The sequence below is a fragment of the Saccostrea echinata genome, unplaced genomic scaffold (assembly GCF_033153115.1).
Source record: "Saccostrea echinata isolate AGI-Se365-2 ecotype Australia unplaced genomic scaffold, CSIRO_AGI_Sech_v1 ptg000016l, whole genome shotgun sequence".
Classification (NCBI taxonomy): Eukaryota; Metazoa; Mollusca; class Bivalvia; order Ostreida; family Ostreidae; genus Saccostrea; species Saccostrea echinata.
In genome coordinates, this window is record NW_026889765.1 from 24,622,168 (window position 1) to 24,645,504 (window position 23,337).

General features: G+C 31.9%; 4 protein-coding genes across 4 annotated transcripts in view; 1 reads left to right on the top strand and 3 right to left on the bottom strand.

The window, feature by feature from the left end:
• LOC133188585 (3'-5' exoribonuclease 1-like) overlaps positions 1–23,337 on the top strand; it is a 291,755-nt gene that overhangs the window by 267,128 nt on the left and 1,290 nt on the right. The gene's annotated exons all lie outside the window — the stretch shown is intronic.
• The window catches only part of LOC133188582 (uncharacterized), a 294,465-nt gene that overhangs the window by 229,790 nt on the left and 41,338 nt on the right, over positions 1–23,337 (bottom strand). The gene's annotated exons all lie outside the window — the stretch shown is intronic.
• Positions 3,611–7,181, bottom strand: LOC133188588 (uncharacterized). The gene is made up of 4 exons (XM_061324071.1): positions 6,950–7,181; positions 6,786–6,863; positions 6,361–6,597; positions 3,611–3,855 (listed from the first exon to the last, which is right to left on the bottom strand). Exons 1-4 carry the CDS (start codon positions 7,179–7,181, stop codon positions 3,611–3,613), a joined length of 792 nt encoding a protein of 263 aa, XP_061180055.1.
• LOC133188589 (short-chain collagen C4-like) lies at positions 18,531–20,316 on the bottom strand. Its single transcript, XM_061324072.1, has 4 exons — positions 20,085–20,316; positions 19,917–19,994; positions 19,451–19,687; positions 18,531–18,775 (listed from the first exon to the last, which is right to left on the bottom strand). Exons 1-4 carry the CDS (start codon positions 20,314–20,316, stop codon positions 18,531–18,533), a joined length of 792 nt encoding a protein of 263 aa, XP_061180056.1.

Here is a 23,337-nt window from a genome sequence, read left to right on the forward strand (position 1 = left end):
ATTACTTCATGAATAATTTGAATTAATTCGTGGTTAAGTGCCATTATTTTTTTTTTCTTTCTTTTAAAATACTGCAGAATTAAGAATTTATTTAAAATAATGCAGAATTCGAAGTAAGAATTGATCAAAATATAGTCGGTCTTCAATGATTGTTATTTCAAAATCAATTTTCAGAAGAACAGCCGATCAGATTAAACAGGGCATTCGACCAGATTTATACACATTGGGAAGCGGGGTAAAATAAACAGTGTACAGTATATTGACGGGTAAGACAATAGACCTTAATTAGGTGTCCCCGTCAGTCCCCGGTCAGCTAACAGGAAACTACATGTATACACGGGAACTGCATACAGTGACAGATTTTTATAATCTATTATTTTCACAAAGCTTAAAATTTACGCAAGCATATAACAAATTAGAAGTTATGATTGTAGAAAAAAACACATTTATTTTGATACCCATAATGATATAAAAAGAATCAAAACTGAAGATGATATGTTAAAAAATATTTTATAACTTAAATTTTACGAAAAGATTGTCAATTAAATTGCAAAAACCGTTCACGGTAGCTCAGTCGGTAGAACGCTCGCTCCGTGACTGGGAGGTCGCGAGTTCGAATCTCGGCCGCGACAGACCTAAGTCGATAAAAAATAGGTAGCAACTGTTCCTTCGCCATGCGCTCGGCACTTTGAAGTGAAAGTTGCGGGTCTTTCGGATGATACCTTAAAAACCGAGGCCCCGTGTCACGGCAGGCGTTGGCACGATAAAGATCCCACACTGCTCAATGGCCCTGAGTGCCGAGTAAAGGTCAAAATTTGAAGCCCTTCACCGGTATATGGTGACGTCTCTATATGAGTGAAAAATTCTCGAATGGGACGTAAAACAATATACAATCAATCAATCAATTAAATTGCAAAAAAATCGTAAATATCCGCAGCATATTTATAACAACTATAATCTGTTGTTTTTTTTTCCATCATTCTTTTTCGATGATATACCCGGTATTCCTTTTTAATAACAAAGTTTTGTTATACGCGGGTATGTTAAGGCTGCACTCAGATATCCTACTTGCATGTATGTATTACGGCATAGTAAGCTGTATAATGTGAACTTTAGAGATAGTGATTCCTTCATATCTATATTCAAAGTTTAATTTCAGGTCAAAGAAGTGAATGGAATCAGTCAAAATCATAATATAAACTAAATTTTGTCGTTTTGGAGGGTATAATAGCTTAGTATTTATCACGGGGGTTAAATACCAAACCCATGACGTCATAACTATTGATCAAATATTTGCCGAGTGAAAAATAAACGTGACAACAATTCATGTAAACAAATATATGAAATGGGAGTTTTAAAGCATATATCGTGAATGTCATGTGTGGTTCATAAGGAATTAAAGATTAAGATTCAGGTACGCTGATTTATACTTATCATGTTTTCTTATAATGAACACAGTCAGGCAGTGGTTTGAAAACCCGATCAGCCTTTCCTCTGTCGTTCTATAACAACAAAGATGCAAAAGTTCAACACTACGCCGCATACTTTGAAACATAAATTTTGTTTGTATCGAAAGCTTGTATTCTATAGTACTTGGAAAGTACTGCTAGAATCGTGTGGTTAACATGAATTGATGACAATTCCTTGATCGTATGTACAAAATGTGAACATTTTTGGTAAGGTTTCATGCGAATCTTTGAAATATTTATTTCTGTTTCGGGAGAGTAGGATTCTAGCAGCACTTTTCATAGCCCAGTGATGTTTTTACATAATTATTTTCACAAGGAGAAATAAATTTTCCCCGGGGTAGTGTTGAACTTTTCACTTTTTCGTTAAGGCAATTTTTCTATTTATAGACGTCATGTGATGACGTAGTAGTGGATTGCTTCTTTTAGCCTAAGACTCAATGACGTCTATACAATGGATAATAATAGTAAATGTTTTATCTTTGGCTTTTCCGATTATCAATGCTACATTTTACGAAAAAAAGTCTAAATTCGCCAAAAAATGATCTGGGTACTGCCTTAATATACCTGCGTATCTGTTGAATTTCAATCTTTTCATGCTTATAAATCTGCGAATAACAGAACGAGGAGTTCAGTAACTTAAAATCAAAAGTTGTTTCACACCATCACACCGAACTCCGGTCCACAGTTAAGAAATATTAAGGTAATATAAAACTTAATAAAAATTTCTTTTTTAAAATATATATAAATATAATTATTCGTATTACTGATTAATAAATATAAATATCAAAAATAATACATGTAAAGGTACCAGTCCAAACAAGTTATGTTAAAGATAAAGGTTTGGGATCGAATCCCGTTGGGAATGTTTTTTTTTTTTTCATTTATTATTTTTTTTCTAATTTTCTTTCTTTTACATTATTTTCGCCGAATTAACAAATGTATAAACTCGACATTTATAATTTTGTGAAGAAATCATTATAAAAATGATATTTAACCCATCAAAGCAGTTTTATCGACTGCCTAATGGTGACTTAATGGTGGATTAAAGGTGGTTTAATGGTAGCTTAATGGAGTTTGGACATTAAGCACCTATGAGTCTGGCTTAATGATGGCTTAATGGTGACTTTAAGATTGTCTAGAAGCTACCATTAAGCACCTATAAGCCACCATTAAGCTACCTTTAAGAACACATTAAGGACTTTGAGATGGCTTAATGGTAACTTAATGGTGGTGTATTTATTACTTAAAGGTAGCTTAAAGGTGCTTAATGGTGACTTAAAGATAACCATTAAACCATCATTAAGGACCTATAAGCCATCATTAAGCCAAACTTAAAGTAAGTGTTTTATCTTGTGATTGTTATTAAGATTGTGATCCTGCCAAGGAAATATTAGACTACTGGACTGAATGCATTACATAGGACCCAAAGTGATTTACATGTTAATATCTAAATTTATCAATGCTACAATTAATATATGACCATAAGTGAGTCATTATTGCATTTTTACACTTTATGTTTCATTGAAAAACCAATTTTATAAAACTTGTGGCCAAGTTTTGTACTTAATCAAAGTGCTGAAAAAAAATCTGTTTAAATAGAAACATAAATCTAATTACGTAAATCTGCTTAATAATGCATGTACTAAAATACTAATATACTAAAATAATCCAGCAGCATGTATACTTAGTTTCGAGGTGACAGAATTAGTTTCCAAGTGTCCTTTACCACCGTGTATAAGTAGAAACACAGGTGAGTTCAGTATATAATAGATTATAAAGATGTCAGTTGTAATGCTCTTCACATTAACAATTTGTCAAATCTAAGATCTAATACCCATCGAATAACGTTTGTTGCTCTTTAATACAGTGAATGTTATATGATATTTAACTTTTTACACTGTTCACATAAAACAATCTTCAATCACAAATAAACCTGCACCATTCAGTCAACTTAATGGTCACTAAAAGGTCTGGAAAGGTCACTGAATGGCAGAAGTCTGCCTTTCAGTCACATTTCAGTAGACTTTCATTCACTGTCACTTAATTGAATGGCAAAGTCTCATCCCATGCATGTTATTCAAATGATATACAGTAACAATGAAAAAAGTCGGAAATTTACTTTGTAACAATAGGTTTATTCTTTACTTTTTAGAACAGACAGCGCACACTAGTTCCCTTCCTTCGACATATGGTGGACATTTTAATGAACCACACCGACCTTCTACAAAATAAAATAGGTAGCCATTTTGATTAGCTTGACCGCCATGCAAGGTGTCTGGATTCTTGTCTACACATGTGTAAGTTGTACCGGCTGTAAAACCATGATATCCAGCCATTAGATAACCGTGGTACTCGAGAGTCCATCCTTTGTAGCAGGTTTTTCTCGCTTAAATAAATATAAAATAATAACACTAAACATTAATCAAGTATGTCAAATATTATATTTTAAAAGCTTATTAGTATAAAACATTTTATATAGCAAAAAAAAAAAAAAAAAAAAAATAACGTTGTGTAAAATAGCTATGCATGTGCAGATTCGTAAAACATATACGAGAGGTTATCAAAGAGTACGTGGACTGAAGCGACAAAATCAACACTGTGTACATGTAGGTCACGTTTATAAAATTAACAAGGAAAGTTGAAAATTTTAGCTTGATATATTGATTTTTGCCGATTTATCATGAAATATTAAAGACACACTATGGTTACCCAGGGTTTTCGGCGTTGAATTTTATATGGTTCGCCAACGTTATTATCCTTAACGCCCCTTCTCCCCTAACAAAAAAGTAGTATAGTAAACTATAGTTTACTATAGTATCAAAGATTTTACTAAATCAAAGTATTTTTACTAAGAATTTCATATTGTTATATTTTATTTGTTTCATTCCTGCAAGCAATTTTCTTATAAATAAAGGAAATATTTCTTGCATATTTACATATTATTTTCAAATATTTCCATCATTGATATGTAATTTAAGAAATATTAATGCTTTAGATCTTCACAAAAGTTCTAGAGAAAAGTCTCATAGTAAATCAAAGTGTCAAAGATTTTACTATAGTTATATATGGTAAACTATAGTTCACTAAAGTAAATATTTGTTAGGGTCATCATATGAGTAAATTAACTTGACCGTTGGATGATAAATACATAAACATGTATCAATGACTTTGTCTCTAAGTAAAAAGACGTTGTATTTTGAGGTTGAGCCGCGTGGTGATAAAATTATTTTTAAATACATTGACAATTTCTTTAAAGATAAAAGTTATGTCTTCAAGTTTCTTTTTTTGAGAGACGCCGGTCAAGATAACCTTGATTTCGATTTTCGCTCGCCCACGCCAAACCCAAGATTTAAATATGACTGTTTCTTGGCCAAGCACGCGGCATTAGAAGTGAATGTCACGGGTCTTTCGGATAAGACCTTAAAACGCGTGGTAGGCATTGGCACGATAAAGAAACCCCACAGCTCAATGGCTCTGGGTGCCAGAATCTAGGTGTAAATTTGAAATCCTAAACCATTCCATGGAAACATGACCCTATTTGAGTGAAAAATTCTTGAGTGTGGCGTTAAACAACATACATGTACAATCAGTCAGGCAATCTAGAAAGAAAGACGAGATACATGGGCCACAACGCTCAACTTAGTCACTATGGACCTGCTAGTTTTCAACAGCAGATTTTCCCCATATATTTTATGTAACTTTGATCGCCCATTGTGGCCTCACCTTACCCCCGGGGGTCATGATTTGAATAAACCTGAAACTACACTACCTGAGGATGTTATTTGACGTCACAGTATTGACCCTTTAGAGACAATGAAACTTCGATTCAATCATTGTCCCGTATTTGGATTAGCATTTTACTCACAATTTCAAGCTGTTCAACCAAAAAAGCTAATGTAGCTTTCAGTCTTCTTTTACAAGGATAAGAAACTACTTTACTGTTTTTAAAAACAAGATCAATTTCAATATCAGTCTGCAAACTAAAAAAAAAAAAACAAAAAACAAAAAACAAACAAACAAACAAAACAAAAAAAAGGAGGTCAACAAGCAATTAAGTAGTTTACTATTGACATTTAAATCCTAATATTCAGACAAAAGAGAAATTATGGGATTTAAAATTGACATCCCAAGTTTTTTAATTCTTCCCTCGATAAAAAAAATATTAGTTACAGAGGTTTTTAAATTAATTAAAATGTCAACATTATGTCAAGTACCTAGTAAAATATAATGTTCACACTTTCGGAAAATGATTGCTTGGATATTTTAGAACCAAGAAGACGTTTTCAGAGTATTAAGATTAAATTATATCTGTATTGAGAGTTAAATGCCTTTAAAAATAACATGGACAGAAAATGCTCAGAAGTTTTCAGTATATAAAGATTAAATTATCTGTGTATTGAGAGATAAGGGCATTTATAAATAACATTGAGAGAAAATGCTTAGACTTAACTAAGAATGGACATGTTTAGTATGTTTCACAAGCCACTCTGCAGACAATAATGCAATGAGTGAATTAAAGGAATTATTAACGTGAACCTGATTAAGATGAATGTATGACAGGTGACCAAAGCCTGGTTTGAATGCATTGCATTCATCTGTGACAATTTTAATATAAAATATTGAATAAACTTCAATAAATGATTTTTCAACAATGATTACAAAGAGAATACTAGCCATGAAACGTGAAACTTCATTTAATGTCGTACTTATCTATAAGTAAGTATATTATCTACACGTACATAGTTTTAGTCGAGATTAGCTGTAATGCAAATACACTTTCAGACTGTTTTGCGCAAGGATATTTAAATATCAGAAAAAAAAACAATAAACATTCGCAACATTCCAGATTAATTTTACAACACTTGTATTACTTTGGTTCTAATTCTCTCACCTGGAAATGTTTTCACAATGGATCTATTTTTGACAAGGCAAACGGCACAGGGTACGTCATGCTGGATAAGTGAAGTAAAATGGCCTTTGAAGTTAAAGGTATCATACTCTGCTCCAAAAACATAAGCCCTATTAGCATTATTTCCATCCACGTACATCCCCCACTCTGGATCCCTAGGCAAACAAAGGGGTTCTACCGCTGCTCCTTTATGAGTAAAATGTGATCCTCCGACGAATCCTGTAAAATCAAGACATATGATTTAATTTATGTTAAAATGTTCCTATTTTACAATATACATATCTGTAAAGTATTCTTTCTCATATTACTAAGATTAGACTCGTAATAATTGAATTTTTAATATACATTTACCCGTCACAATTGGATAAAATAACAAACATTCATTTTTTTTTTCAAAATTTCATTACCTGAATAAACTAAGTTTGCATTGGACGGGCATGTTTTCTTTCCCCATCTTGTGTATTCGATGTTTCTGTTTCCTTTTCCTGTTAAGGAAAAAAAAATACTTAATTTCAATGAGTAATTGTACTTAATGCAAATAATTCATACTGTGTGCGTGGTTTAAACATACCTTCCTCATGTATGCTATCATTGACTTCTTCCTTGAACTTTTGCATTGATTCCTTTATGACGTCAGTGAAGCTTTTGAATTCCCGCCTCAAAGCTTCCACCTGATACGCTCCCAGAGCAGATGACAGTTGACCTGTTAGATAACCCTGTAACATGTCTTTACAACTTCCGGTCACTGTCTCTCCTTTTGCAATGGGAAGAAGAACAACCAGGACTAAATAAATAGCCACCATCTGAGGAGAAAGCATTTATCATCTTAATATTGTACCTCTTAATTTATAATTGTCTTTGTACTTTTCCTTTTCAAACTTTGAAAACCATCTTTATCTCATCATTGATAGGTTCGTTAATTGCTATAATCATAAACGCTTGTAGAAACAACATGAGCTTGCAGTACAAAAAAGTTCGTTACAATTAAACAATTAAATCACACAGAAAAAAAAATGTATTATTACTAGTAAAAGGATAATATACCACATAACAAGTAAAATGATAGAAAAGATGTTTCGATCTAAGTACATTAATGTTTTAAATTATTTCCACATATATCCTACCTTTGATGTTACTGTTTCCAGCATAAAGGAATACACGATTCGCTATCAATATATATATATATATATATATATATATATATATATATATATACACTTAAGGCACGAGAATGATAGATTAAAATGTAATTCTATACTGATGAGATATATTTTCAACCTGAATTGAAAATATATCATGCAAGAGAGTTAGTGCCTTAATTTTATTTTCATTGAAATATACGAAGTGTTTTTTTTTTTTTTAAATTATGAAATTTTTATAAAAATTTCGTTTTCACTATCAATAATAAAGTAACAATAAGGCAATATCAGATTAAAGATTCAAAAAAGAAAATAAGAGATTATAGCTATATTTCAGACTGAAAAATACACTACGGCTGTATACTATTTGAATGAACCTAATGATTTTCAAGGATAGAAAAAAACAATATATATATATATATATATATATATATATATATATATATATATATATATATATATATATATATATATATATATATATATATATATATATATATATATATATATATATGGGGGGGGGTGCGTGGGGGTGTTGTGCGGGGGGTGTTATAAAGAAAGAAGGCCCCGAGGAAGACTAGTGCTTGCACTAATTGGGTTACCTTCTATAAATAAAGTAATATTATCATTATTATTATTATTATTATTTCATTAATAATTTCACACTCTTAAGAGACTCAAAATATTGCATAAATTAATGTTTACATTCCTCTGAAAAAAAAAGATCAACATTCTTCCTGTAAGAAAAGGTTATATGGTGAAGTCCGGGTATTGCTTTTGCAGCGGGGGGGGGGGGGGGGGGATGTTCAATAGTTGAGAAATATTTTAGCCATCCAGCCATTGGATTTATTTTTTATAGATTTTCTTTAAAAACTTGAACAGATTGGAAGGTTAGTTCTGGATTTTTCTCGCTGACACTGTATGAACCTCGATTGTTTTCTTTGTTTTGTTGAAATCCATGTACTGTGCCTTTTTTTTTGGTGAAAGATTACTGCTACGTGGTTTAATCCATTCACAAGCTTTTGAAGTTAGATCAATTTTACCTGTGGTTTTTTTTACTGTTATATCCACGATTCCGTACAATAATAGTGCAATATGGTTGCAAGCACCCTCTTCTCTAGAAGTAAAAAAAAATAAATTCATTTTTTTTCTTTTTATAATAATCATTATAACAACAAAGTACTAGTAGCATGTTAAATTTTATAACTGATGCAAAATGCAGTGAAAAAAAAAAACCTGGACACGTACCCGGCAATTTATTCTCAAAAAGTTCTTATTAAATGTACAGTAATATGTTCATGCACATGTACATGTACCTGTATTGAACACCTGTCAAGCAAGTGTATATACCAATACTGTGCATTAATTAATGTTACAAATTTAATTTCATCAAGAATAATTATCATGATTATATTATATAATTTACTTACCCTGCAACACGGTTACATTCTGCTGTGTGGACTCCACCAGTGACTTTTGACAAACACACCCAAGTCCTGCATGTATGCAGGTTTTTCACTTTTGTCTTTGATTGGTATTGATGGTAAGCAGTCACATTTCATAATACAATGTGAAGAGTCATCTGTAATTCGATTAATTTCAATGTTCTGTACATGACCTTCATCATAAAATAATTTGGCTTTCAATTGACGTCTTGCAGACTGTTGATTTAAATCAAATGTACGTTTAATTAATACCAGGTTATTGTAAATTTCTTTTTCAGTTAGGTCTGGGAAATATTCGCAGTTTAAGCCCAGCCTTCCGTTAGTTGTGTCGGTACTGGCAATTTTACACCAAGCGGTGTGATTATTATTTCCTTTAGAACTTCCAAATCACCGCAGTCTACGTTGTTATCTAGATTTAACCCTAATTCTTTTGTGCCCTTTGCTCTCCGTATAAGGTCGGGTTTGTTTCCAAAAGTTGGTTGTCCACACTTTTTAAGAAAGTCAATTTGTTGCTTTTTGTCATCCCGTCAAAACATTCCATTTTTAACAATTTTACATAACGTCCTTGACATATGACGCTACATCAACAACTTTATCTACCGGAAGATAAAAACTTCTAATACTAGAGAGTGCATATGGGTAAGTAACTAGGTTATCGAAAGAGGCTATAGGTGTGCAGTCAACATTCAAATTTGTTTTTAAATTCCTACCGTTGCCATGGAAACGGACGAAAAGTGAAAATCTTTTAATTTCTTTTTGTGTAGTAACTACGCTATCAATCTTTTGGAAACTTTAAAAGTTTATTCCTTCTACTGTATCAAAGTAGTTTCCGTAAAAAAATGGGTTCGATTGCAGTAGGTCTATCGCTTCTGCCACCTGAAAGGAGTCGTATTATGGTTCACTTTAGTTTTGTCCTCGAGTGTTCTCGAAGAGGGCTTTCAAAATCTTCATGAAACTTTACAGATATAAAAATCACCAACCCTAGTTGTAAATCCAATATTTTATTTTTTCACAGATTGTCGCTGAAGTCAGTTGAAGAACAAATGATTTAAGAAAAGTCGCGGTCACATGACCAATGTAAGCTATCTGAGGCCTGTTCAACAGAGCGAACGTTCGCGAGCGCTCGCGAACATTTCTGTTGGAAAGATAAGGAATTTTGGCGAGCGCTCGCGAACGTTCGCTCTGTTGAACAGGCCTCAGGAGTTCCCTTTTAAAATCAAAGTACTGAAAGTACTGATACTAGTTGATGGTTGACCAAGCTTAGCTAATGTATTGCTTTAGTGATGAAAAATTGAAATGTCTGTTTAGAAACAGAAGTTTAAACTTTCATTTGATTTCTTATGAATTTCATGACATGATGCAATGTATTTTAAAATCCAATTAACAAATAATACTTTGTGATATTATAAGAAAACAATATTTCTTTCTTTTTACAGTATAATTATACAAGTTATACATTTATTAAGCATTGCTGCCTTATTTTAATGAATGAAATGCACTTGCACAACTATCATAAAGTGTATTAAAATCACACTTTTTGACATTCCTTAGAGTGTATGCAGCAAGTATTCTTTTTACATTTTTATGATCAATTACTAGTATTATACCTTGTATAAAAATGTCAATTTTTAAAACATTACTCTGGTCTTCCAGTTTGAAGTGTAGTAAGCCAATAAATATTACAAGAGAATGAATTTTTAGAAAGTCAATGTCATTTTTTTTGTCCGTAAATATTTCATAATTGACACAAGCATTTCAAATATATATGTGGAAAGCAAAAACAAAAATGTAATCTCAATACAAGAAGTTTTATACAGCATCCAGGTTTCAGATTTACAAATAAATGCTACACTAATGAAAGTAATGATGCACTCATGGAACACAGGGTCAGAATAATGTAATCAACACAACTTGTTGTAGATTTTAAAGTCCCGTGACATTGACACATTATGAGAGTCATTTTCTTGCAAAAGAAGATATTAAATAATTTTTTACCAAAGAATATTTATATGAGGGAACAGTCCTTATTTTAAAGATGGACATTCTTCATTTCACATTTGAAATAAAGGGGTGGTTGTCCTCCAACATACAAAACACTGACAGCTGAGTTCTTCAATACATCTATGTTTGAAATTCCAGTACTTCAACAAAAGTTTTATACATATCTTCCCAGGCACAAAGCAATGACTATCTCTTTTGCACTGCCATTTGTGGTTTATGCTTTTACAAATTAAAAGTAAAATCAAGGGTCTGAGAGGTACATAGCATTGGATATATTTACAAATATCAAAGATATACTCGCTACATAAACGCGATTTTTTTTATGTGAAACAAAATGATTAAATAATTTGAAAAACATGGTGTGTAATAAAAAATAATACTTTCCACAAAGATTTACTAAATAAGTCGTAATTACATAGCAATTAAGGAAGATCTGCAATTAAGAATTCAGCCTTTTCATGAATATTGATGAAGGAAGTGCGTAAACAGTATATAGACATGCATGTCCGCGGGAAATCATAGAAACGAGGTACGTTGCATTTTGACTACAATTATGAGCAAAAGGTAAAATATCTGTCATTACAGAGTAGATGGTTAATACTAAGTATGTGTTTTAAAGGATAAGTATCATTAAGCATTAGACGTGTGCCATCCATTTCAGAAGTTATTTGTATACCAAACGGCCTACCTCGTTTTCTTGACGCCATTTTTGTTTACCGTTCTAAAAGTAGCGACGGTGTCACGTGATGCATGAATTCAAATATAGATGCATTGCTCTCCTAGTAGGATAATAAATAATTATAATTTGAGATCTTTATAACGCGTTCATTCTTAATTGTTTAATTTACAGTATTTTCGTAACTTTATTTGGCAAACAAAATAAATAAATTTCCAACTTTATTTTTATCTGACGCAAGTTATAGCGTGTATATCTTTAAATATTTGATTGAGTTAAATTTTTTCAATTTCCAGGATTTTTGGAATTTCTTCTTGTTTAGAAATTTCAGAAACGTTTCTATTTTTCTATGCTTTACTCACATTTTAAAACTAAACAAAATACAATTATTTAGCTCTTAAATTAAATTCTCAATTTCTCAGCCAGTCTGGACAAAACTTGTCAACATTTAATGAAAGGTAATTTTTTAAACAAAGCTTTTTTTTTTTTTCAAATAAGCATTTTGCATAGACAAATATTAATTAATTTACTTTAAAATATATACAAATTTTCTAATCATTTTAAATCATTTGTTACCAGTAGATTATGTATACATAAAATAATTGTTTTACCAAAATGAACCGAACACTTTAAATTTGTTACGAATTCTTAGGGAAAATTGAGTTATTCCCCTTTTAAATATGATACTAACATTTAATACTTTGGTATAGATCATGTGGCAGTGCCTCTCCGTGTGTTAGTGATAAGATTATTAATTAATGTAAATATGTTACTATTTAGAAAATAAATGAATAAATGTTTCTTTTTCAGTATATACTTTGTTGTCTTAAATTATTCCAAACAATGTTCTCCAAAGAAAAAAAAAACGATAACATAAAACTGCAAGTATCTTTTTATTTATGAGATTTACATTAATGTTTTTTTTATGTTCGAGAATCTTATGTCTTTTGATTTATGTACATGTGTATATACAGCAGATCGAATTGTTTCAAAATTAAACATTTATATCTGTTGTTTGTTTGTTTGTTTGTTTTTTTTTTATCAAACTATAAATCATTCACGTTATGTTTATTATCGAAGTTGTCAGCTAAAGTAACTGTGCTATATGGTAATACATATTTGTTATGAGTGAAGAATAAACCTCTTTGGTGAGAAAAAAATTCTATTTGTTTTTTTTCCCTGTTAAACACAACAAATTATTCACTTTAATTTTCATTTGTATTCGTCAGAACTGTTGATTTAGTGTGAAAGCACCGAATTAACACGGAGTGTGTTTCGTTTGCTAAATAAACTTCCAAAGGATGTAAGAGAGCGGAATACCTTCTTTGTGTCATTGCAAGAAGTTTATAGAAATAACTTCGGTTGTATATTTAGTATACCGGCGTTACTTTTTTGTTTCTAAACGATTAATGAAAAAAAGTATGATTGTTTTTTGATAAATGTCGTTTATCTCCGGGAGTTTTCATGTTGAGTAATGCTTTATTTTCACATGCAGATTTCAAATAGAATTCTGTTAACTAATAAATGCAAAGTCAAGAAGGTTGTTGTACATTTTTACTTAACACCCCTGCCCCCTTCCACACACACAATCGCGCATGCGCACCTCACCCAGAATAACAACATCATAAAACATTTAACCAGAAATCGACCTCTGATTGACTTTGAATCTACTAAAAACCCAAAACAAATTTTCTTGAAAGTTTGTTTGCCTTTGACTCAGATCAATTAGTTAATCGGCGAATTTCTGTACAGATGAACAGAAGTATAAAATTTACATTTTGTCTTAAAGTTATTCTGATGTTTATTAATAAAATAAAGTTTCCCTAATATATGAGTTTATATTCCGCTGTTGTGATGCTTTTTCTGTTGTGTTTGTGTGCGTGTGTGTGTGTAAATCATCTTATTTACGATTACTTCATCTTAATATAAACCACGTGTTTCAGTTAAATTATTTCATGTGTCAGTAGTGACTAAAAACTAGCGATATTATTCCCTCAATAGAATCCAATTCTCCTGATATGTTAGTTTTAGTAACATGTATAAACATATGTGTTCTGATGTGTTTCATGTTCAATCTTTCAGAAATAAAACAAAAAAAAGAGTTTTTTAGGAAATCAAAATTTTTAATATTCACCAATCCTGCCTGTCAAAACTATTATCTCCGCACAACAAATTTTTCACAATCCAAGAGTTGGTAGTCCAATCCCAGCAAATGGACCATGTGTTTAAGCTTCTTTGAAATAAAAATACAAGAGAATACACTTTAGACCATTTCTAATAAAGCTAGTTTCGGGGAGAGATGCGTTATTGCTTGCAATAGCAGACTTTCTAGTTATGTCACCCCGGACGGAGTCGGGGAGACATATTGCTATCTTTCGACCAATTAACGCTCTCCGTACAATTTCTCAAAGATGGCTCTGTCAATCTTGATGAAACTCCACTGCCATAATGATCACTAATTAAAGATGTAGAATCTTTCTTCAAAATTTTCAAAATGGCCACTGTTGCCATGGAAACTGATCAAAAGTGGTATTTTTTTTAATCTCATCTTTCTCCGCTGCTTTTAATCAAATATTTTTGAAATCTTAAAGTACTCTTTGCCTCCTGTCAAAAAGGAAAAGGGCAAAAAATTGGAAAAGGGTGGACGAAAAATACGATTAATTGAAGAAAAGTTGATGTCACGTGATCAGTTTGGTATTAAATTGTTATTGATTCCGTACTGCAAGTTTCTCGAAAATGGCCTGGACAAACTTACTGAAACGTTATAGAAATGATAATCACCACATGTAGCTGTGCTGAGGCCCTTTAAAATTTTCAAATTTGTCACTGTTTCCGTGGCAACAAGCTTTTTAAATTTTGTTTCTTTTCTGTAATTTTTCATAAAATATGTCTTGTAACTTCATTGATACGCTAATGGTTTAAACGAGAAAAAAACTGTTTCTCTTCTTACATTCGCTCTCTCCATTGTAACCAAGGGCTGTGACATGCTGAATATTATAATTCACCACGTGATTTCTTACCTGGGAAGCTAAATCCCGTCACGTGACTTGTAAAGAAGCATGTCTTTTTTGTGCTAACTAGGACACTGTGCTCGAACACGTTAAATTATGAGGCATTGATTTAAAAGATTCTTTCCTTACATGGACGTACTCATATTGTTAATTTAGTTTTGAAACCTTTGTAAATAGTGTACTTGTGTCATACAGAATAAAGAAGGAATTGGGAAGAATGATCTCTTATTTTTACATACATGTCATTGTTATTTATCAAGTCTAATTTTAGATCCGTTCTTACAATGTTAGCTCCACCTCTCATGCATACCTAATGTACAATCAAGGGCAGGTAAGTTGAAATTCTCTATATTTGGAAAGAGTAAGGACAGAAAACATAGAACATTTTATAGTATCGCAGTCTAAAATCATTTTAACATTTAAATATGGTTCCAAATTGACAGGATTCTTTCATACATATATAAAAAATGGCACACGGTTAAAATATAAAAGCAATAGATGCGACCGAAAAAAAAACACAAAACCCGGCGTTAAGTGCAGTCATCCTTTGCAGTACTCCACCTGCAAGTGGTGTTGTCTTAATATGAGTGAAAATTCTCGAAGGGACGTTAAAAAAGAAACAATGTTAACAAATCTTCTCCACAAAAGTTCATGACAAGTGTCATATTTGAAACGCTTCGGTTTTCTCACATTGAAGCTTATATATTGTTTGTACGTTTCCACGTTCATAAAATGTCCACAGCATTTTGAGCACATACATTTTTTACATTAGAATGGGTTTTTGAAAGTCCTTTTAAGGCATACTTGTCATTATTTTTTTTTAATTTTCCACACTTCCCGAACAATCATGCAAAGAATCCAAGTGCTTTGACATGATTTTACTGCAGTGGGATTGTGGGCAGATATTCTTTTTTTGTATCTTTTTTACACTCTATATAAGAAAAACATTTTCCCTGCTGGAGCTTAAAAATCATTGTACCCTTTTCCCCACATTTACTTAAATCTGATTTCTATTCTTAAGTTAGGAGTAATGTAATATGTTCCATATACAAACAAGAGGCCCAAGGACCTTAATGGTCACCTGAGTTTAATACAACAATTTAGAGGATCCATAGAGTATAAAATGAACTGAAAGAGGAAGCTTTGTTGCTCAAAAAGCAAAAGCAAAAAAAAAAAAAAAAAAAAAAAAAAAAAAAAAAAAAATAGGGTGATCAGGATCAACAAAATAATAAGTCTGGTATTCATTAACAGTTCATATATTAGGTTCTAATCTGTTTCCCATTTATCGCTATCACCATACAGTATATTAACAAACTATCAGTGCTTCTGTACTACTATAATTCCTTGTTGAAATCTCTTACATTGGCCTCTCTTGGTCTTTGAAGAACATAAGTTATTTTTGTCTTATTTTTATTTATCTATTACTTACAAGTCTTCCTGATCCTTAAAACTATGAAAATACTTTTTTGTATTATACAATATAAATTCTTGCATAATTCTCTTATTCTATTAACCTTTCAAGTACATTATTTACAGTGATTAATTATCAAAAGTAAATGGCAAAGGGGAATTACTTCTCTCAATAGAATACAAATAAATAGAGCCCTGGCCAGGACCAGAACACTTGACCAAATGGTCCAGATTTTCAAAAATCTGGAAAAAAGGCCTTTCCTTATTAAAACTTTTACTCATTTTGCCTCTGATATGCCCAGGTGCAAAGAAGATTTTTAAAGAAATAATGCATTTTTACTACAGGTTCACTATATTATCAATATAGCCCCCCTCCCCCTCCCCACCGAGAAACACCACAGCCTCTGACCCTGGGGCCAGAAGTTTGCTCATCAAAGGTAATCATTTTGTTTATCTGCTTAACACTAAGGATCAGATAGGATTATTAAATAGAATTACCCTATATTATCAAGAGCCCCACCCTTACACCAGCACATCTGACCCTAGGAGCATGCAATTTACTACTCTGGAAAAAGCACTCTTGCTCATCATAACTATACACTTAGCTTTTTAACCAGAAGCAGAAAAGAATATTTTCGAAGACATTTTGCTTTTTCACTACAAAATCAATAGACTCCCCCTTTTTTTTCTCACCAGAACCCCTGACCCTGGGGCCATGAAATTTACAATTTTGGAAGAAGCATCCTTGCGTATTAGAACAATGTACTTAGTTTGTTTAAATAATACCCAGGAGTAGAGAAGAAGATTTTCAAAGAAATAATGCACTTTCACTATATGATCTATATAGCCCTGCCCTAGCACCAGAACCCCTGACCCTGGGGATATGATTTTCACAATTCTGGTAGAGTTACTCTTGCTTATCATAACTATATATTTAATTTGTTTAAATAATACCCAGGAGTAGAGAAGAAGATTTTCAAAGAAATAATACACTTTCACTATATAATCTATATAGCCCCGCCCTAGCACCAGAACCCCTGACCCTGGGTCCATGAACTTCATAATTTTGGTAGAGTTACCCTTGCTCATCATAACTATGTATCCAATTTGTTCCAATAATACCCAGAAGTAGAGAAGAAAGTTTTCAAAGAAATAATACACTTTCACTATATGATCTATAAAGCCCCGCCCTAGTACCAGAACCCCTGACCCTGGGGCCACGAATTTCACAATTTTGGTAGAGGGCTCAATGCTTATTACAATCATGCCAACAGTTTGACTGCTTGATGTCCAGGAGTAAAGAAGAAGGTTTTAAAGTTTGCATTAATTTTGGTGGTTTTAGCCCCACCCCTCAGGCCCCAGGGGGGCAGGGACCATGAAATTCGACATTTTGTTACCCTTCACACATAGAAGCAATATGCAAAGATTGGTTGAAATTGGTTCAGCGGTTTCAGAGAAGAAGCTGAAAATGTTCAAATGTTAACACATGACGGACGACAGACGACGCACCACGACAGACGAAAACAGATAGAAATAGATCTCCTGAGTGGCTCAGGTGACCTAAAAAGGAGAAAAGATACATACGAAAGGTTGTCCCAAAATTTCGTTGACAAGCGTAGTTTTGTAAGAATCTGGTCTCATAAAGTAAAGAAACTTTGAATATAGATTATAGATTGGGGTTATACACGGTGATGTATGTGCACCGTTTTTTTTTTTTTAAGTTCACTTTTTCCCGGAGTGTCTTGTTATCAGATGCTTGTCTGACAGATTCCGTGTGAAAATGTGTCTTCATACTACTTAAGGTAGTCAACACATAGAAATAAAATAAATATTGCATGTCCTTTTATATGCATGCGCAGATTCAGGTTTGTTGAAGTCATGGTCCAAGAGAAACTTGGAGACTAGAAGGCTAAAATAGGGAAAATCATTTTACATGGGAATAAAGAAATTTTTGAAAAATTATTCAAGGAAAAGCAGGGCTATTATGCCTATGTTATCGATAGTGTTTTTTTTTTTTTGTTTTTTTTTAATTTTTTTTTTTTATTTTTGGTTTCAAATTTTAGACCTTGAAGTCTGAATAGTGCTTAATCAGGGAACAAAATTTCATATAATGCCAATCCCTGGAAAAAAAATCTTTCAATATTCCTTTTCTTCAAAAAAGCTAGGCCATGTTAATCATATTGACACCAAATCATATTGAAAAGATAACAAACAGAAATCACGCTCTGAAAGGCGTTTAAACATTACAATTTCTTCAGAGCAAAGTAAACATGGACCCGTCACGAGTCCTTCACCTTTATCGGGTAAACAAAGTTATCTGTTAACAATTAATAATTTCTATTAAAACTTAGTCAACAGTTTACCTACTACAGGTTAGATTACCATTGCAGACGAGGTCAACGCAATTAACATTATCAATCATTAAGGAAGTCAAGAATGCGCTTGGTTGCAATGTAAATATATTTTTTTTTCACTTTTTGGAACAAACAGCACAAAGTAGTTCTCTTCCTTGAACATATGGTGGGCATTTCAATGAACCACATTGAGCTTCTACAAAATAAAAAAGGTAGCCATTTTTATTTGCATGACCGCCATGTAATGTATCTGGATTTTTGTCAACACACGTGTATGTTGTAGCAGCCGAATGGTTATAGTATCCAGCCATTAGGTAACTCTGGTACTCGAGGTTCCAGCCTTTGTAACAGGTTTTTCTTGCTGAAATAAAATTGCTTTTATATACATTTAGGGTTATCAAAAAAGCATGACATTTTGAAATATGAAAAATACTACAAGGTTTAAAAGGTTAAAAAAGGATAAAAGATGTGAAAAAGCTCTTTTACATGAACAAAATGTACAGAGTGAATTATAGTGATACGGAATTTATTTTAAAATAGAACATTGGCTCTCTATAAGATAACTATAGAAAAATTTTGTTCATCAAGAAATAAATCTTGAAACCGAATCGCACACTGAATGAAAATCGGTTCAATTCAATGTTTATTTTTACATTGTTTGATTTCATGGTAAATTGTAGATTTATAAAATACATGTATTGCTTCTTTGAATGCATTATACCTGTTTATATGATACACTCGGCACTTGCATAGCTGAAGTGAGGTAGTGGCCGCTCAAAATTGGCGTGAAATTTGATTTTCGTTCATGACGTTGCACTTTTACGGCGTTCATGTTTGTGATGTTAAAATAGAATCATTACTTGAACCTTTTGAACCATAACTATGATATGGTGTTTTGAATGTCAAAGATTTTCCACACACTTTGTAAGGGAAATACTTATAAAATGTAAATATCTTTAGATGAAGAACATTTTATATATCTGAAAATATGAAACTTACTTGCAAAGCACCTTGTTTACCAGTGTTTCAATCTCACCTGGAAATGCTTTTACAACGGATCTGTTTTGAACAAAGCACACCGCACATGGTACGTCATGTTCATGAAGTAAAGGAAAATGATTCGTGAAAGTATTTGTTTCGTACTCTGCTCCGTACACATAAGCCATAGCTCCATCATTTCCATCATTGTGGACCTCCCATTCTGGGTCCTTTGGTAAACAGAGAGGATCTACAGCCGCTCCTGTGTGAGAATAATGTGATCCTCCAACGAATCCTGTATAATGTTTTACTTAACTGAAGTGTGGTGTGGAATGATCAAAGATAATTTCTGCAGTTACTAAGAATGGTGTCTATCTTTAATATATACAAATATATGTAAAATGAATGTAGTTAAAAGTATCCTCTCAATTCATCACCATTGAACACTTAAATTAACACAAATGTGAAACACATTAGATGAAATATCAATTAATGAAACTTTCATTAATGTAGAATATATTTACCTGAATAAATTTCCTTTGCATGCGAAGGACACATCTTCTTTCCCCATCTGATATATACGATGTTTTTGTTTCTTACGCCTACCAACGAAGAATTCATTTTTCTCAACTACAGCGTATGATAATTGTTAAGATAATGTGCATTTATATGATTGTATGATGGCGTCGTACCTTCTTCCTGTATGCTAGCGTTCACCTGCTCCTTGAACCTTTTCATAGATTCCTCGATGACGTCAGTGAAACTTTTGAATTCTCGCCTTAAAGCTTCTACCTGATATGCTCCTAGAGCAGACGACAGTTGTCCTGTTAGGTAACCCTGTAATATATCTTTACAACTTCCAGTCTGTGGTTCTCCCTGTGTCGTGTGAAGAAGAAATTCCAGGACTAGGAAAAGTGCCAACATCTGAGGAAAAATTGAGGCATAGTAAATTGTCTAGTATATTCTTTTAAAATTTTATTTTAATTCTGATCATTAGCAATAAGTTGTTCAATTAAAAGTGAACTAAAATATTATATATTTTGTAACAAAATATATATAATATATCTTACATTTGTAATGAATGCCTAAGAGAAAAAATGTACATTTTCGGTCAAAGCGCATGTTTATATTAATCCAAGAATATCTGATATCAACCTACGCAATTTAAAAAAAAAAAGTTAACACGAAGACGATCGCTTTAAATGAAACTTTACACCGATGTTACATGTAAGTCGCCCAATGCATGGTACCTAAAGACCTATAAGTTAGATGCATATTGTAGTGCGTAGTTGCAACACTCCAGAATTTTTCCGGCTATCAATGACACGTATATGTAATAAAGAAATGTGGACAGTCAATAAAAGTTAATCATAAAATTATCATAACTTAATACAAAAAAGTTCATATTCACTGAAATTTGAAACAACGATACGTCATTTCTGAATTACTTTTCCGAACAACAGTTCGGATTAGGGGACATCCGACCAGATTTATACACAGTGGGAAGCAGAATGAAAAAGAGTACAGTAGCGGGCAGTATCGACAATAGACCTTAATTAAGTACCCTGAGTCTATGGTCAACAAACAAAAAAACATACACAACGTACAGTGTCAGGTTTCGATAATCATTTTTTTTAATTATCTTTATTATTATTATTTTGTTAAAAAAAAATTTAAAAGAAATTTTAAAAGGTAACCCAAATATCCAGATGAAGATTAAAATTGTTATCTATTATACAATTATTTTGATACCCATTATGAAATAAAAAGAATTCAAAACTGCAGAGAATGTGTTTAAAGAAATATTTTAGGAAATTCAATGTTGCGCAAAGATTGTCTAATTATTAAGCACATGAGAGCCTGAAATAACCTCAACATATTTATGAAGCTATAATCTGTGTATTTTTTTTTTTTTTATTTTTGGCAGATATATTCAGTTTTATTCGGTTTCAATTAAATATTTTATACCTGTTGCTTCGCTTCCTCTGCCTTTCTTGTTCAATTTGCCTTTTTCTAGAGTGTTTTTTTTTACTTCCATCTTATCCTTTTCATATCCATATACACTTTGTCATGATCAGATATACTGGTGTTTTTTTTTTCTATCTGTTGTATCCTGTTTGGAATGTTTGTATAAAATAGGTCAATATTTGCCTTATTTCTGGTTGTTATCTACAATTGTTTGAGTTCATCATCATCATGTATCTCTTCTAGATGGAAGTGTTCCGGGTCTTTGAAAATTTTATTTCCAATTCCATCCTGGGAAAGGAGAAGACACCTCCAATCAAGATCTGTGGGTTTGGGCTATAAACACGTCGAATCGATTTTCAAAAAAATGTTACTCCCCCTGATGCTTCAGGATTGTAGAAAGCACAGATTCTGAGATCCTTCTTTTCACTTTGTGGAATCTGATCCCAGCTCTGATGTTTTCAGGGATCCATGTTTGCCCTGCTTTCAATTTGTAATGCTTATTTAGATTTCTGAGAATGACTGCTGTTCTTTTTCTTCAATTTTCACAATTCAATTTAAAAATAATCCAAACTACTTTGCCCTCTTAAAGATCTAGAATTACATAGAAAACCATTCTATTAAAAAATTCTAAGAACCACAAAGATATATATATTTTTGTCTTCATTTTAAACTAATTTTGAAAAAATATAATCTAAAAGAAAAATGCATGAAATCCAGAGGATTTTCATTACTTTAAAAAGAACAAGTTCCTTCTTCAAGTCTCACCTCATCGATAGCAATAGCCGCCCCAGAATAAGGTGTTTCCCTTGTAATACTTGTAACATGGATGTATAAGATTACTTGTTTACATTGCACTACACATTGTGTTCCACAATTTAAAAAGAAAAGTGAGGAAACATTCTTAAACAAATGAAATATCGTAAGAAAAAAGAAAATTCATTATTTCAGTTAATATACCAGTGTATCCGGCTATACCTTGAACATTCTGCCATCTACCAGACCATTACTGAGTGGGTGATTGTGTATAAAATAGAATCTGTTTATCGTTAACATTTGTTGCTATGAACAAAATGATGTAATACAGGGTGTTTCAGCAAACATGTCCCGACTTTGCGGTTTCAATATAAAGTTAGACAGTATTAATGTAAGAAAATTTTTTGCAAAAATGAAAACCACATAATCAAACAATTTTATCAATATGAAAGTTGAAGTGATACTTAATCAATTATTTTTTTAAACAGGCATTTTTAAAGTTTGAACTTTAGCAGCAGTTTTCAATTTAACGTCATTTTTATGTGTTCGAAAAAGCTGCCATGTTTTTAAGTCAGCATCCTCATTTTGTCGCTGAAGTCCTGTATGGCATATATTTTGACATCATTTGAAAAATTTGTTTCCTAGAAAGATGGTTTTCATATGAGTACTACTCTTTTCAAAATCTTATGCACTAGTATTGGTGATTTTGAAGATTTTCTGTTCTTGTTGATTAGTTCGAAACATCCATAGATCCATTTTTGGAGGGAAAAAACCTGATAACCTGATTTTTGAAGACGTAATCGAAACTTCAGTAGGAAAAATATAATGAAGTTATTTTATATTGTTTATATCACAATTATATTGTCAGAAAATGTGCTATAAAATACAGCTATAGTTTTGTAAATATTTTATTATTGTGCGAAAATAGAGACATCAAAAGTTGGGACATGTTTGTTGAAACACCCTGTATATCACAAAAAAAAAAAACAAAACAAAACAAAACAAAACAAAACAAAACCAAAAAACAAACAAACAAACAAAACAAAACAAAACAAAAAAAAAAAAACAAAAAAAAAAAACAAAACAAAAAAAAAAAAAAACAACAAAAAAACCAAAACATTACCAATAAAAAAATTGTATTTGTTTCGTGATCAATATTTATATTTAAATTCTTCAACATATTTGTCAGATATTTTCTAAAATGAATAAATTATTAAATTTTTA

What these genes read in the sequence shown, in the direction of transcription:
- LOC133188588 (XM_061324071.1), bottom strand. Translation starts at nt 7,181, where the DNA reads ATGGTGGCTATTTATTTAGTCCTGGTTGTTCTTCTTCCCATTGCAAAA. An exon ending in TGCAAACTTAGTTTATTCAG is followed by an intron (nt 6,598 to 6,785) that starts GTAATGAAATTT and finishes TTGATTTTACAG; the next exon opens with GATTCGTCGGAGGATCACAT. An exon ending in CATTGTGAAAACATTTCCAG is followed by an intron (nt 3,856 to 6,360) that starts GTGAGAGAATTA and finishes TATTTATTTAAG; the next exon opens with CGAGAAAAACCTGCTACAAA.
- LOC133188589 (XM_061324072.1), bottom strand. Translation starts at nt 20,316, where the DNA reads ATGTTGGCACTTTTCCTAGTCCTGGAATTTCTTCTTCACACGACACAG. An exon ending in CGCTAGCATACAGGAAGAAG is followed by an intron (nt 19,995 to 20,084) that starts GTACGACGCCAT and finishes CTTCGTTGGTAG; the next exon opens with GCGTAAGAAACAAAAACATC. An exon ending in CGTTGTAAAAGCATTTCCAG is followed by an intron (nt 18,776 to 19,450) that starts GTGAGATTGAAA and finishes ATTTTATTTCAG; the next exon opens with CAAGAAAAACCTGTTACAAA.